Source organism: Rattus norvegicus, chromosome 8 (assembly GCF_021556685.1).
Source record: "Rattus norvegicus strain SHRSP/BbbUtx chromosome 8, alternate assembly SHRSP_T2T, whole genome shotgun sequence".
NCBI classification, from domain to species: Eukaryota; Metazoa; Chordata; class Mammalia; order Rodentia; family Muridae; genus Rattus; species Rattus norvegicus.
In genome coordinates this window covers 70,546,971-70,563,306 of record NC_141541.1, presented here as the reverse complement: position 1 = coordinate 70,563,306, position 16,336 = coordinate 70,546,971, and the positions used below count along the sequence as shown (strand labels likewise).

General features: G+C 50.5%; 1 protein-coding gene and 1 long non-coding RNA gene across 6 annotated transcripts in view; one reads left to right on the top strand and one right to left on the bottom strand.

Annotated features, from left to right (window-relative positions):
* Positions 1-16,336, bottom strand: part of Anp32a (acidic nuclear phosphoprotein 32 family member A) — a 37,113-nt gene that overhangs the window by 15,470 nt on the left and 5,307 nt on the right. Inside the window, exon 1 of one of the 5 annotated variants that reach the window (XM_087560545.1) lies at positions 14,989-15,329. Within the exon in view, the coding sequence (XP_087416671.1) occupies positions 14,989-15,096 (108 nt within the window). The 5' untranslated portion in view covers positions 15,097-15,329. 5 annotated transcript variants of the gene reach the window in all.
* On the top strand, positions 3,062-7,532 carry LOC148004193 (uncharacterized). Its single transcript, XR_015627760.1, has 2 exons — positions 3,062-5,732; positions 6,181-7,532. It is a non-coding gene; the product is annotated as an uncharacterized LOC148004193 (long non-coding RNA).

Sequence of the window (16,336 nt, the reverse complement as noted above, 5' to 3'; positions counted from 1 at the left end):
AAGAGGCAGAGCACTAGTCCAGGTAGCCAGAAAAGGGCTGGTTAGTCAAAAAGCACTCACACACAATGCAACCGAGGCTACCAAGCAGTCTCTGCACTTGGCTTCCGCCCTGCTGTATCTCTGAATTTGCTGTGTGCCCTGGTAGAAATTGCTGCCCCACTCTGGGCTTCTGCCCCATCCCCCAGGCTACACACTGGCCAGTGTGACTGGAATAAAGAGATGAGATCCTAAAATTCCATGTCTGTGTACTTCGAACTCCCGGCAGCTAGGCCCTCAGGCAGGGCTCCAGAAAGGAGGCACAGGGACCTCAGACATGGAAGAGCTCAAGATTCAGCATGCAAAGGTACAAGACTGTTCTGGTAATAAGGAAAAATGGAGAAACTGATCAGCCAGGCTCTTTCTGCACACCGAGATTATGGAATTAGTCCCCAGAGGCCCAGGTTATGAGGTTCCAAATGTGGGTGTCAGTCATCTCAGAGAGCAAGCACCCAATGGCAGCCAAGCCCCTACTGAGGTAGGGGGAATGGGCAGGAACCACCTCCACTAACAAGGCCCCACGCCCTGCTTACCAACACTAATTCCTGGCAAACCTCCAGGGGTTGACACACTCGCTCCTACGAAGGAGCTGTAGCACTGTGCCTGCACAGCAGAAAAGCTGGATTCAGAAAGGTTGCATGGGGCCACTGATCCAGTGATGTTAGTTACATAGTGGACCATTATCCCCCAAACACTGCCATTCCCAGGTGCCTGCTCCTGTCCACTGAAGCCCTCTGAGAGCTGCACACACAGGTCTAAGGACTCAGTCCCCCTTCCCAGGTCCCCTGTGTGGAGGGGCTGGCATCAGTGTGTGCTCACTGAGCAGTCACATGGGAACAAGCCACTCAGGCTGTAGGTGAGCAATCTTTCTAGAGAAGCTTCTAGATGGCTGACCCCCCCCCCCCGATTTCTGAGGCAAAACACCCCACTAGTCCAAAGTTGTGCTGTGGGATGCCAGTGACTAGCTGCTGAAATCAGATGGGAGATTTAGACCTAATGATACTGTGACCACTAGTGGACTCACGGCTGCCTCGAAGGAAAGCCGGGCCGGCACACTCCCTGGGGTTTCTACCTTGAGATGTTGACTGCACCATACAAGTGAGATCGCTTCCCCAGTTTCACTGTTCAGAGACCCATGGACTGACATTCAAGGACTGCGACCATCCCCGACCCCCATGACCCATCTCAAATGGCACAGAGCATTCAGACTCATAGGACAGGACATCCCTGGTTTGACCTCCAGCACCAAATAAACCACGCCTAGTGAAGTGCCTGTGGTCCCAGCTCTCAGCAGGTAGTTGCAGGAGAATCAAGAGGCCAAAGCTGTCCTCAGCTGCATAATGAGTTGGGAACCAACCATTACATACACAAAGATGAGAGTTAGTCCGTGATGGAAACCTTGGGCTGTCACCTGTCCTCTCAGCCCAGGGCTCAGATATTCAGGGGGAAGTCCTTGGAGCAGCAGGAAACAGGAGCAAATAAAAGGAACGGGGAGGGGAGTACCCAGACTCGAGCTGGGCCACCTCTGCCAGGCCTTACACACCCCAAAAAGCAAGGAAATACACAAGAAGTCAGCCTCAGAGGAGAACTTCTGCCCTTGGCTTCAGCTACCTCTACCAGACCTGACAAGCAGCCTCTTCAATCACAGGAGCTGAGCCAGTCCTGGTGCTGAAGTCCGGGCGCCCAAGCTCCAACAGGGAATGGATGGTTTGGGCAGCGGCCATGCAGAAGAGCCACACCAATTAGCCACGGTTATGCGTAAGAACTGAGTTAAACAGCTTTTTCTCCCTTAGCCTAACAAGACACACTCAACTTGCCTAAAGTGGACAAATACTTACGTAAAACTCCTGGTGGAGGAGGAGGGGGAGGAGGACAGGGAGAAGGGGCAAAAGGAGGAGGAAGGGGAGGGCACTAAGTGGGAAGGAGGAGGGGGAGAGGGAGGGGGAAGGAAGAGGAGGAAGGGGAAACTAAGCCAAACCAGGCACCATAGGTTTGGCTTAGCTCCAGAGTGACGTTCTCTCCGCCTGGTCTTGCTAGCGGAACCTGACCTATACTTAATTATTTTAAAAATAGAATACAGATTGAGTTAGCTGTTGTTCACGGGTCTATAGCTGTTTTAATTTTGTTTTGTTTTCTTGTCAAGACTCGGTTTCTCTGTACAGCACTGGCTGTCCTGGAACTCGCTCTGTGGAGCAGGCTGGCCTTGAAATCACAGAGATCCATCCGCCTGTCTCTGCCTGCCGAGGGCTGGGATTAAAGGCCATGCCACCACTGCCTAGCAACTGCTCTAACCTTAAAATGCTAAAGAACAAAATGTTACAACTTTTAGGACCCGGAGAGTCAGAGAGTCCCGGAGGGGCTAGTTGGCCGGGAACAGGTGGTAGTGCTGTATCAGTCTCTGTGACAGCATCCCACCCCCTCAGTCACCGCAGGCCCCCACACAAAGCTAAGCAGCACAGAGGGCTTGCCTAGCAGGTACTAACATGCCTTATGTTCTAGCTCTGGTACCAAGGGTGGGGGTGGGGGTGGGGGTGCGCAGTGGCTGAAGGTGCTTGTCACCAAGCCTAATGACCTGAGTTTGACTTTTGAAGCATGTGTGTGGAAAGACCCAGCTCCTGCAAGTTGTCCTCTGACCTCCACATGCACACTAGGACACCCAAGTCTGAGCACACAACTGCCCAGAAAATGTAACAGAAACTTTTAGGACTAGTCGGGGAAACCCAAGAAGACTACTTGGTGGCAGTGTCCCAAACCCCTGCTGCTCCTACAAGACCAGACCGTAAATTCCAGATCTTCACGAGCAGACTGAGGGCAAGAAGACAACCAGGGTGGGAAGGCACGTGAGAAAGGGAGTGGTGGACAACTGAAGGGACGAGGGATGTTTAGGCAGGAAGGCAGGAGACCCACGCTAATCAAAACCCTATGCAGCCATCTCTACGAAGAGCTTTGCATCCACACTGTGCTGAGCGCCCGGTACACGGATGAATGACATCTTTTTTTTTTTCTTTTTTCTTTTTTTTTTTTTTGGAGCTGGGGACCGAACCCAGGGCCTTGCGCAAGTGCTCTACCACTGAGCTAAATCCCCAACCCGATGAATGACATCTTATGAAACCCTGCTAAGCATGTGCTGTGGTCCAGTTACCTGCTTAGACCACAGGCCCCGTATACCAGGCACCAGGCTAGGCAGTCAGGAACAGCATGGCAGACAACCAATGTGTGCTTGCCTTCTAGTGGGGGGTCAGATCCTAAGCCAGTGGTTGTGTAATACACAGTTGATGCTCAAAGGGGAACAGAGAAAATCAACAGTGACGGGGGACAGCACTGAAGGGCTGGCCAGCGAAGGCTTCCCAAGGCTGGACTTCTGCACATACTTAAACCTAAGAGTATCTGAGCGGAGAGGGCTCTCACAACTGAAGGGACAGATGTGGCCAAGACACTAGGTGGCTGTAGAAGAGTTGGTGGGAGGACTGGAGAGATGGCTCGGTGGGTAAAAAGTCCTCTGTCAGCCCGATGAACTGAGTTCAATCCCTTGGCCCCACAAGGGGAAGGAGAGAACTGACTCAGACAAGCTGACCTCTGACCTTTACAGTTGCTCCATGGCACATGAGCAAAAGGACTTTACTGAGGGCTAAGTAGGCCTCTGCCACACAATGGGGGACATCCTGTTAATGCTGCTTTGATCATCATCAGCATAGGGACAAACAAGATGGAGTCAGGCTGGTTTGGCTCTAGACTTTTCCGCCTAAGAATCTAGACATATTCTGTTTGTTTGTTGTTTAGAGACAAGGTCTCACGTAGGCCTGGTGGTCATAAAGTCTATTGCAATTGAAGAAGATCTACAGATTCTGAGCCACTTCCCTCTACCATCCAAGATCCAGGAAGTCGGGTGTGTATCCGGTTTCAGCTGTGCTGGATGGAGATGAACCCAAGGCTTGCTAGGCAATGCTAGGCAAACTCTACAAACTGAGCTAAAACCCCAGCCCAGAACTTTGGTCAAGACTTCACCAACTCGGAGTTCACCACTAGAATGGGAGGAAGATCTCTCCTTGCCGAGTAATCCATGGAAGTAGGCCAGAGGCTGGGTAGAAGGCACTTGGGAGGCTGAGCTGGGCTTGGCATCGCTGCGATACATTTCACAAGCATGTTCCTCACCAAGCAAGATGCTGCGCCCAGAGAAGAGTACCGTCCACCCCAGACCCCCACTCCTCCTCGTGATTAGCCCTCAGAAACTAAGGAAACTAAGGAAACACGTGCTGATGAGAAAGGCATCAAAATTCACCTAGGTAGATAACCTGAGACTTGACTTCCCCACTATATGGAATCAAGAATCCTCTAGAACCTTCTACTGGATCTTTTGTCACTCAGCTGAGAAAGCGGCCGACTGAGTTACACCGTGGCAGTGTTGGGGGGAAAACTCCAGGGATGGAGACCAGGGCTGACACCCCGGAGGTGGCTCCTTGCTGTGGTGGCATCTCAGCCTTCCTCAAACTTCCTGAGAGTCAGAGAAGCTCATGGCCAGAGTGTCCCCATTTGGACTAAGAAGCTGTCGTCTAAGGATGATGATGATGACGGAGGTGGAGGAGGAAGGGGAGGAAGAGGAGGGGGAGGAGGAGGAGGAGGAGGAAGAGGAGGAGGAGAACTAGAAATACACTCCTCATTCTGGTTTCAGAATCAGACTATGAGAAAATTCAGCGAATGCACCACCAGTCTCCCTGCTGGCCCAGTGACTACTCCACCTATCTATCTCCAGGGTGTGTTCAGAACTTTGGAATCTTACTTTTCTTGCCTTTACCCTCCAGCTAACCTATAACACTGACTTTGGGGGTAGGGGTGTTTGGGGTAGCTTCCGATCTTTAGCTGTAATAAATAACCTCGGAATATCCACTGGCTTAGGTTTAAGTACTTAAATGGAATCCCACCCTGATTGTAGGGTCACAGTCCAGAGTCCTACAAATCTAAGGGCTGCATCACCCTTTCTGAATAGGTTACTTAGCCTCCATTTATCCCTCAAATGCTAGAGCTCGCTCAATATGGAGACTACCACAGGAGACAGGGTGACAGTGGAAATGGTGTCCTAGCCTCCAGAGCCAAGGGGCATGCAAAAAGAGGCCATTACAACACAAAAACGAGGTCCGGTTTGCCAATCTGACCTCTCTGGGCCAGTCTTCCTATCTCAAAAACAAGTGGCCCAACCCACACCTCGGGATGTCCTAACAGATCCAAAAGGTAATGTTTACCAGGTACCTAACAACAAGCACCTCCCCAAACTCACCCTGGGCACTTAGTAAAGGTCAAGTAAGCCTCCTCTTATCCCAGGAGAGGGCTTAGCCCAACGGTAGGGAGGCGCTCTGCTTACGGTTGCCTCTGCTTATGCAGTTGCCATGCCGATTCACTGCTACTCTGCTCTTGCTAAAGAGGCTGCCGACTGATCCCCATCCCTGCTCCTGTTTGCAGAGGCAGGCCATAGGCTCCTACCTACACTTTAGCCTACTTGTATTGGAAAACTATGCTTCTCTTCCTACTTTCCAGACATGGGTCAAGATCTCTGGGTATGTTTCTCGTCTGTGAGCATAAACCTTACTGCATTAGGCATGTCAGAGTCACGAAGGGAAAGAACATTCCCCAAGACCCTGGCACACCCTGAGAGCTCCAAGAGAACCAAAGTTCATAGTGAGGCAGAGATGAAGGGGGTGGGGGTGGGATGGACGGACAGACGGAAAGACGAACTAGAGAACCTCCGGGTAATCACCAGAGTGGTTGGAAGCTGCAGGTCAAAGCTAAGGTTCCAGATTGCGTGCTCAGCTCCTCAGTAGCCTGGACCTGGACCAAGCCACCCACTCAAACTTTCTAGCCTCAGCCCCTCACCCGTTACATAGTTAGAATCTTAATTACTTCGTAGTAGTCCTGTCCTTTAAATAAGGTACGTGGCACACAGGCGTGGAACAGTAACAAGCAAACAAAACACAATTTTAAAAGGCATTACTGGGGCTGGGGATTTAGCTCAGTGGTAGAGCGCTTACCTAGGAAGCGCAAGGCCCTGGGTTCGGTCCCCGGCTCCGAAAAAAAAAGAACCAGAAAAAAAAAAAAAAAAAGGCATTACTTTCCCTCACAGGGTAGAAGCAAGCCTAGTGCTTCCTAGCTCAGCAGCAGAGTATTAGGAAACAGTGTTAGCAGCAGGAAGCTTCCCTGGAGCCAGAAGCTCTCTCTGGGTAAAATTCAGTGGCCCAGGGTGGTCCATTCAACAAGCTGATCAAGTTCTCTCCCACAAATACCAGTGTAGGGGGTATGAGGAATCCTGCATCAACACGTAGACTTGCCCACCTCAAATCACCCGGACCTCCACCCACCAGTGTAAAGACAGGAAAGATCTAGGCAGAATCAAAGCAGTAATGGGTGTTATTCAGATCCACTGTAGCCTCTGAAAGACCAGGGTAGAGCCAGGCAGGCGTGCGTGGTGGGATGTGCCTCTAATCTCAGCACTTGAGTCCTGTTGTTGGTTCAAGGCCAGCTGTTTATACAGAATGAGTTCCAGGACAGACAGTCAAGGATACACAGAAAGAAACTGTCCCCCCCACCCACCCCCCCCCAAAAAAAAGAAAAGAAAAAAGAAAAAAAGAAAAGAAAAGAAAAACAAACAAACAACAACAACAAACCCATAAAACAAAAACAAAAGAGACAGGGAGAGGGAGAGAGACAGGTAGGCCAGTGGTTACCAAAATGGAGAAAAGAGAAGACCAACTTAAAAGCAGTCTTGCCTGGAAGGGTGGCTGATGTGGTCAGAGTCCACTCCCTCCAACACACCCAGTCACAGCTGAAAAGGTAAATTAACAGAAGTATTTCAGGGGCTGGAAGATGGCTCAGCAGTTAAGAGCACTGTCTGCTCTTCCAGAGGTCCTGAGTTCAATTCCCAGCAACCACATGGTGGCTCACAACCATCTGTAATGGGATCCGATGCCTTCTTCTGGTGTGCATGAAGACAGTGTACTCACAAACGTAAGTTAATAAATCTAAAAAATGTATTTCAAAGTTCAGATGATTCAAGGTCTGAGCCTCAAGAGAATAAGAAGACATTCCACCATGGCAAGGTCCTGCCTAGGGCTGCAGTGCACGGAGTACTGGCCAGCCCCAACATCATTCCCCACAACTGTATCAGTTCGTTTAGGTCACCCCATCTGTGTTGGTCCATCCCGTTCTTTTTCTCCTCCCCCTCCCTCCTTGAATGTTCCTGCCTCGAGTGATGGAACATATCACCAAACCTGGTCTTGTGTAGTGCTGCGGACTGAACCAGGGTTCTGTGCATGCTGGGAAAACACTCTGCCGCAGAGCTACAGCCCTGCTCTCTGTTCTACTTTTTAATCAACAGGATATCACTAAGGTGCCCGAGTTAGCCTGGAACTCTCTCTAGTCCACCCCAATCCCAGTCTTGCCATATCCTCTGGTGTCACAGGCGTGTGAATTCACATCTTACTCTCCTGGGATCTCAGAGTGTTCTTATGCTGTCCATGAAAATGTCACCTCCTCCACGAAGCCTTCCCTGAACCACAGCTTTGTTTTCATGGCACTTAGTGGGGCCTTTGCTGTGGTTTATTAACGGACTGTCCATGAATGGAGGCTGTGTGCTCAGGACATGCGATGTGCTTGTCAGCTTACTGTCACATCCAGACAGCCTGCAACAAACCACATACAGCAGGTATCCAATCTCTGTGTGTGGGAAAGAAAGCGTGGAAACAGCCGAGGCTGGGGGTCAGCCTGGGGGATGGGATTCCAGGCCCGCACTGCTGTTTGCCACCTGGGAAATGCCGGGTAAGCTGCATAAAACTGGTTAATATCAAATATCCTGCAGCTAAGGGCTGCTTACCATCCATGCCGATTAACTTTCAGGGAGCTAATGCATTCAGAGGATACAAATCTGTGTTCCGGTGCAGTGGGCACCCCACCCCCTCAGACAGGCTCTGACCTGGTCAGGGTCTACAGCCACTGGTCAAGCTCAGAGGCAGATGTAAACATGTCTTGTGCCACTATCAGTGACCATGCAGGCTACTAGAGTAGACAGAAAGTTCCTGAATGCTCCCGGAGAACAAACGTGCCCTGAACCCAGTACCCTTGTGGCTTAGGACAAGGCTGTTGGGCTCCTGCCACCACATCCTACTCGGCAGCCCAGAGTGTTGCTCCAGAAACCACCCCAGACTCACCCCCAGAAGAACAGATACACCGGCAGACATATAGAGCATGTCTGTAACAGAGCCACAAACTAGGTGGTGTGCGAGAAGTGAAGCTGCTTGCTATGGCTGCAGGCCAGCCTCTGCAGAAGCTCCCCCAGCCTCCCAGAGCTGGCGAGAGAGGCTAGCACTTCATAGCCCGCTATCCCAGGCAATGTCCATCCCTAAGCCAAGGGGAGACACGTAGTGACGAAGGCCAGCTCCTAGTCGTGGATGGGGCCCGGATGGGGCCATTTCTCTGCGGTTGGGCAGAGGCTGAAAAGGACCTGTCACCAGGGAACCGTCCTGTTTCAGCTGTGGGGGAGTCACAACAGACTCTGCATAACCTCCGGAAGATCCCTGCAAGGGTACCAAGAAGCACTGAGCAGGTGAAGTGGGGAGAGCAACCAGCACACACTCCCACAAGGCCCTATGGGCATGGAATCCACTGGGGACAGACCACGCCCTCACATCCCGTATGCCACCTGGGCAGATGCAGAGGCTCTCCTCCTTCCACTGAATCCAGGAGGAGGAGACTCCTGTGCACGGTGCAGATCAACACCTGATGTCTTCCTCAATGGCTCTCCATTGAATTTTCTGAAGAAGGGTCTTTCACTGAACCTGGAGCTCTCTGCCTGGGCCAAGCCAGCCAGCCAGCGAGCTCAGGAATCCTCGTTTCTGCCATACCCCTAATACTGGTATTATAGATATACGCTACCATGCACAGCTTTTACATGGGCTCTGGGGACCTGGGTCCTCATGCTCACACAGCAGGCACTTCAGCAACTAAGCCATCTCACTAGGTCCACTCTTGGCCAAACTCTGGTAGCACAGCCTCTCGGGTACATAGACACAGGTGTGATGAGCAGAAAGTGGGAGGGGCACTTGAAGACTGTGTGGAGGTGGAGAGACACAGGCCGGGAAGTGGGTCCTTGCAACCCCAGCACATTACAGCCTAGTCCATCCTTTAGTTCTGCTTCCTTTACCCCCCCCCCCACCTTAGCCCGTTTCTTCCTATCTGCTGTGAAGATCTGCATCCTGTTTCAGTGCCTTCGCATCCCCCCAGACCTTTAAAAACACATGCATTGGGGTATCGCACAGAGACAGATTCAGCAGTTGGGGAAGAGCTTGGGAAGTCCCTCAGATGCTCCTCTGGTAGTTCTGATGCCAGAGGAGGCTGCAATCTGAGTCATTAACCACATTCTTTCCTCCTGTCTATCACCCAAGCTCCACCGCAAGACACAGGCCTCACCGCCCTCTGCAATCCAGTCCTCCCATACCTCTGCTCCACCCAAGCCACCCAGGACACACATAGAGAATGCAATTAGTAAGCCGGCTGTGCAAATGGCTTAGGAGACTAACCCAGCCTTATTCCAACACTAGTACATTGGACATGGCTGAAGGACAGGGAATATGACCGTGGGGTCCTCTTATTTTCCTCGCAGCCACACCATGTTGGTTTCCTGTGAGGTCAAGGGAAGATGGTGGACCTGTTGCAGAAAATGGAACTGAATCCCTTCCCCAGATGTATGATCTTTCTAAATTTAACAGGTCCTGGCCTCCACCTTGCCAGCCCCGTTACCCCTAGTCTTCATGACTTTAGCAGAAGACAGACCAATGGAGAAATCTAGGCCTGGGCCCTGTGGCTGGCTGCAGAGTCCTGTGTACACACAGCCCCCAACCCTCTGACTCTCATTCTTCCCTCCCATTGCTGACCGTCCAGCCTGCTGCAGATCCTTCCCTGGTGGCATTCTCAGACACAGAAAAGCAAGAGAAACACCACCCAGGTGCCCATCGGCCCCAGTCTCTGGTACGGGAATGGATCCTCTCACTAGGCCCATTCCTGGCTTCTCAGGCTATCTGCAGGGAGAACCCAGGGCAGATCCCCCTGGAACACTCCAGAGCACAGAGTGGACTCTGACGGATCCGCACACACAATCAAGCTGCCATGCGGCTGTGGTCTTGGATGAGCTGGGTACCTTAGGAAGGCTGTGACTACCTCCACCCTACCCTCCAGGGTGGGAAGATCAGCAGCACAGAGACAGGGTTGGGCATGGGACAGACACTTCTTTTACACCATGGACTTTCACAACCAAATTAAAAATAAAGCCAGCAAGTCAGATGTGCTGGCATAGACCTTTAACCCCAGCATTTAGAGGGCAAAGGCAGGCAGAGCTCTGTGAGTTCAAGGGCAGCCTGGTCTACAAAGGGAGTTCCAGCCAATCAGTACTACAAGTGAAACCCTGTCTTAGGAAAGGAAGAAAGGAAAGAAGGAAGGGAGGGAAGGAGGGAGGAAGGGAAAAGGGAAGGAAAGGAGGGAGGAAGGAGGAAGGAAGAAGGGAAAAAGGAAGGAAAGGAGGGAGGAGGGGGGAAGGAGGAAGGAATGAATTAATATTTGGAACACTGACCTTTTAACTGAAGTGTTAAACTGAACAGGATACTCCACTAGGCACAGGGAAGAAATACTACTACTCTGAATATTTTTAAAAATGCCTCCTTATTTATGCTCTCTGAGATATTAACACATACCTACATGTAAACAACCCATAATTAACAGACAGAACAGTGGTTGGGTGCAGTGGCACACACCAAGGTCACAGCTACTTGTTAAGACTGAGGCAGGGGCATGATGAATCCATAAATCCAAGGCCAGCTGCAAGGTCACCTTGTCTCAGAAAAAAGGGGAGGAAAAAGGGGGATGGGAGTACACATCTATAATCCCAGTTTCCAAAGCTGAGGACCACAAACAGGGAGCGTATGTCAAAGAATAAAAATAATAACTCAGGCCTACGGTGCGGTAACAAATGCCTACACTCTCATTACTTGGGAGGCTGAGGCAGGACAGCTGCCTTGAGTTCAGGGTTCCGTTGGGTTATAGAAGGAATATAAGACTAGCTAGGTCTATATGTTGGGGGGGGGGGGAGTTAGTTTGCTTCCCGAATCCTTTCGTCCACCCTTCAGACAGGACCTGGAAGTTTTAGTCAGCAAAGATAACCAAACAGCATCCATCAGGCGGTAAGAAACAGACGGGAGGTAGAGAGGGCAGCATTTGGATTCTAAATTCTTAACTCCTAAGAAATGTAAAGAACATCTGGAAAAACCGGAAGCCCACTGATGTGAGAGTGCTAAGAGCCTCCACCTCACCGTGAGGTGCCACAATCGGACTCTTCTGACAGTTAGCAGGGCTTCCAGCTCTGGTCCACCAGACGGGGTGTTAGGAAGAGACCAGACACCAGCACTCGGGCGGCAGAGGCAGGCAGATCTCCGAGAGTTCAAGGCCAGCCTGATCTACAAATCAAGTTTAGAGCAGTCCAAGCTGTTAAGTCTCGAACAACAACAGAAAGCAACCAGACCACGTGAGTACAGCTCCTTTACTCCATCGACATGAGGAGAATGCTTGTGGGTACAGTGCCAAGCACTGGGGATACCCCAGGGTGAAGGAAACCTAGGTTCCTAAAAGCACACAGCATTGTTCTGGCTTCCCAGGGGAAAGAGATGCTAATTAATAAGAATGTAGATTACAAGGGAAAATCCTATGAAAGTTCTACAACAAAAGAATTGGATTTAGACCTTCCCAGGAAGGGGAGGAGAGAGTTAAGGGAGAACTGTGGTGGGAGTGGCTTGGAATGAAGGGAAGAAAGGAGCCACTGAAGCTCCAGTGAGGAGAAAGACCAGTTAGAAGCCAGCAGAAGGATTTTTAGACTTTATCCCAATGGTGATTTTTACACACAGGGAAAAAAAAAAAGACACCTGTGCTTTGATAGGGATGAAGTTGGAATCCTAGCTTCAAAGAGACCAGAACTGTGGAATGGGGAAGTTACCTGGGATGGACTAAAAGTGTTGTAAATAGGACGCACGGTGTAGGTAGAAGGTGAGGGGGTGGTGGTGGTGGTGGTGAAGACAGGGTATAGAGGCCATGGGTTCCCTTTGGACTTGAGTACAGGGTGCTCTCAGATACCCAGGGAAAGCGTGACTGTGAGGTAAACATCACAGCCAGGAGAGCATGCATGTGGTATCTGTATGCATCTATTAATAAGAAGATATCTTAGGGAAGAAGCCTAGGGGACCGGGGTCCCTTGTTCAACTGAGTTTAAAATATTAGAAACATGAGATGCGGCCAGAACCATAAGGAGCAGGCCCAGGAAGATGGCATTATGTTTTCCACAAAAGTCCAGGACTCCAAAGACGCAAGACTCATTCAAGAGCTGACGGATTCCCAGAGCCAGAGCTAGGAAGCTACTTAGAGGAGACAGGGATGGTAAATGCAGTTACAGTCATCTAAAAGACAGGAGACAACAGCAGCTATGGAGGGATCCGGTTCAAGCAAGGGGGTCTGACTTTTTGTTTTGTTTGAGACAAGGTTTCGATTGTATAGTCCAGCCTAACTTTTTGATCCTCCTGTCTCGGTTGACAAATTGCTTCCCCAGTACAGGACCAGTGCTCTAAGACCAGAGAAGCAAGCAGTGGAGTTGGGGAGAGATGGCTCAACAAATGAAGGAGCCTGCTACCAACTCTGACAGAGGGAAGTAACTCCTCCTCTAGGAGCATGGCAGACATGCATATGCACATATGCACACACACACACACACACACACACACAGAAGGAGGGACTTAGGCTGGGAGAGGGTGAAGGACCAGGAGGCAATCTGGGTGGATGCCGGAAGCAGCAGATGTGCAGTGAGAAAAGGTGTTTCCGGAGAGGGCAGTGGATACACACCGACCTCTATAGAAACCATGGTGGGAAGCCAGTGCAGTGCATGGGCTGCTCTTTCCAGATTCTAACCTCATTTCCTACAGAAACAAGTACCACTTACTTTAATGTAAGTCATGTCTCTCTCTCTCCTCTTTCGCACTCGCTCGCTCTCTCTCTCTCTCTCTCTCTCTCTCTCTCTGTGTGTGTGTGTCCGTGTGTCCATACAGTCAGGGGACAGGCACAGGTGCAGGTCCTTCAATTCCCCCTTGTTTGACAGAGGGCCTGTTGATTTCCTGTTGCACGTGGCAAGCTTCCAGAGCTTGCCTAGTCTCTTGTCTGGAGCCCTGGATTACAGATGCTCATGTCACACCTCCACACCTCCAGCTTTTATGTGGGTTTTGAGGATCTGAACTCAGGTCAAGGCGGTGTGGCAAGTGTTTTACCACCGAGCCATCTCCTGAGCCTCACTTTCTCTTTTTAAAGCAGCTGGCAGCTTGCACAGCAGTGGGGCTTCTGGTGCCTGAGCCTGTGGCTGGGTGCTATGACAGCCTCACTTCCGAGACCCCCCAGTACACACTGTGGGGCAGCTGGCCAGGACTGGAAGTGAGAGACAGGCACCCCTCTCTAAAAGTTTCTGACTCAGTGAATGAAAAGTGTGGGTGTTCTTCATGGTGCACAACAGAAAGAAGGGCTAGGGGACACGGTAATGAGGAGAACTAGCATAGCCAAAAAGCTCTACAGGCACCGTGGAAGATACACGCTTAAGTTTTGTTGTTTTTTTTTTCGGAGCTGGGGACCGAACCCAGGGCCTTGCGCTTGCTAGGCGAGCGCTCTACCACTGAGCTAAATCCCCAACCCTAATACACGCTTAAGTTAATGGCTACTTTTACCATGAGGTTGTCTGGGGTAGACTAGAGAGCAGCTGGAGACCAGGGGACCCAGCAGAGCTGCCATGAAATCGGGAAAATCCCTGTTGTGTCACCGCAGAGACCATACAAGGCTCAGGAGAAGGGATGCTCCAGCCCCACACAGTGGAAGAAACCTTCATCTCCAACCTTAAATCTTTCCCAAACAGTAATAAAGTGAAACCAATGTATGAGTCTAAGCTATCCTATTTTCTTTACAACGAATCGAAAGTGTTCATGTTTTTTAAAATAACATGTATATACGTATGTGCTGGGCACCAGCGTGAATCCTGTTACTAGTAGGTTCAAAAAGTCTGAACAGCACCCTCGAGGTATTTATTTGGACAGGGCCACACGTAGCCCAGGCTAACCTTGAACTTGATATGGTGCTCAGAATGACGACCTTCAACTTCTCCCGCCTGCAGTCCTGAAGTGCTGGGGCTGCAGTGAGTGCCGACATCACATCTGGTTTGTGCAGAACGGAAAACAGAACGTAGGGCTCTGTGTATTCTCGCTGAGAACTCTATAGTGTTTGAATTACAACCCCAGCCCTACCCCCTCCCCCACTCCGTTTTGAATGACGACGAGAGAAGCTGAACAACTCGACCGACTCAGGTTAATGACCGAGCTGGGCGTCCAACTCTCTAATGATTCTCAATAATTTCCTCGCTAAACCAGACTCCCAAAATGCAAATACTTCTGGGAGAAAGGCAGGGACTTTAATCCATGCCAGAGTAAGTAATTAGTCAAGTAGGGTCATCTTTTAGACCTGCTGCCTGGAGCCAGTGTGGTAAAGAAAATGGTAGATTGGGTGTGTCAGGGGTGGTGGTGGTGGGGAGTTACACAGCATGGAGCAAAACAAAATCAGTTTGAGGGGACCTCCCTGCAAGGTGCTGTGGAGTACACAGGGGACAGGGTGTGATGCAGAACAGAGACACCTGTATCACCCGGACAACTGGTTCTACACAAGGAGGCTGGAAATGGACATGGAAGGCCATGGGTGCTTTGCTCATCTGGCTTCAACCAATTCCATTAAACGAAATGTTCTGAATAACTACCTCCGATCTGGTCAAGAGCCCTCTCCACAACTCAGTATCCGTTGTATCATTATATTCCAGTGTAGTACAGGACTCAAGTCAGGTTCATGTTTTCCTACCTGTCTGAGGGAAGCAGGTGCCCGGCACCGAAGGAGAGTAGGTCCCAAGAGACACAGCCCAAAAGGGGATGTCTCCAAGGGAAACGCCCTTCTAGACACCAAAGCCATGAGCTTCCTCTTCTTCCGTCAGAATTCAGGCCAGAATGCTAGACCAAGTTAACTCCATCAGACCCCCACCACTCAGCAACAAGCTCCGGGCTCCCACATAGAAGGAAGAGGGTGAGCAGACAGCTGGTGAGCTAAGACTGAGTCAGGCACCTTTCCCACTGTGCTGCAAGGAAGAAAGATGGCTAACGGCAGAAGTCACATGTAAGTCACCTTGAGAGGCCGAGAAAGTGGCCCCAGCCCAGGGAGGACAAAGGGTCTGACACTGCTGTTGGGAACTTCCCGTTCCACCCACTTCTGTTTAGTAGCTCAGGCCTTAAGAAGCTGCAATTAGACAAAGGTTTTGAACCTAAAGCCATTTCTGCTTTGCTGCGGATTGCCTTCCCAGGAAACATGCGCCGGGGAAGAGCAGCAGGCCTGAGATGGGGTGCCTGGGTGACCCGGGGTTTTTGGTGATATGTCCTGACCCTGGTGTCAGTCACTGGGTACAGGGCAGCTTTGCCTTCAGTAGGCCTCAAAGCCTGGAATTCTCTTTACCTCTGAGACACAGAGGGCTGCCCCACAGGGAGCCAGGAATGAGAGCAACTTAGGAGGCTGGTGAACTGGGGCCCATTTCTATGAGGATCATAGTTTAAACGCATATACAGAAGGTCTCGGAAAATTCACAGCGCACCGTCAAATGTGGGACTTGCCACATTCCTAAAAGAACAAAGCACAAGGCCCCAGGGGCCTCCACTGCCTGCTAAACAAAGAGGGACAACTGTCCAGGTAGTAAACTCCAAGAAGCAAAACTGAAACACACAGGTGCTTTTATAACAAAAGGATACACATCTCCCTCGGGTTCTTTTATTGATCTAGTTCAAAATAAATACAATTTTTTTCATTAACACAACTTTGTTAAAGTGAGGGGTGCTGCACTTTGTAGGTTTGTTTCCGGATCCACAAGTCTCTTAGTGGCTATACATACAAAGTGTTTTCAACTCAAGCAGCATAAAATGACCTGAACCACTTAGGTGCAGTTCGGTGACCTGGTAATAAAAACCCACACCCAGGCGATGGAGCCCAGGAATATGCATTTTACCGGTTCCCCTGATGATCTGGTAATATAGGTCATGTTTGGGCCTTGGTCAACTGCAGGAACTACACACATTCTCTCCTGTCCACACAGACTGCCTTGGGAGGTGATTTCTGAGTCCTAAATGATCCCAGAGAGTTTCGCTCTCCTTAAGGAACTGCAGGCAGG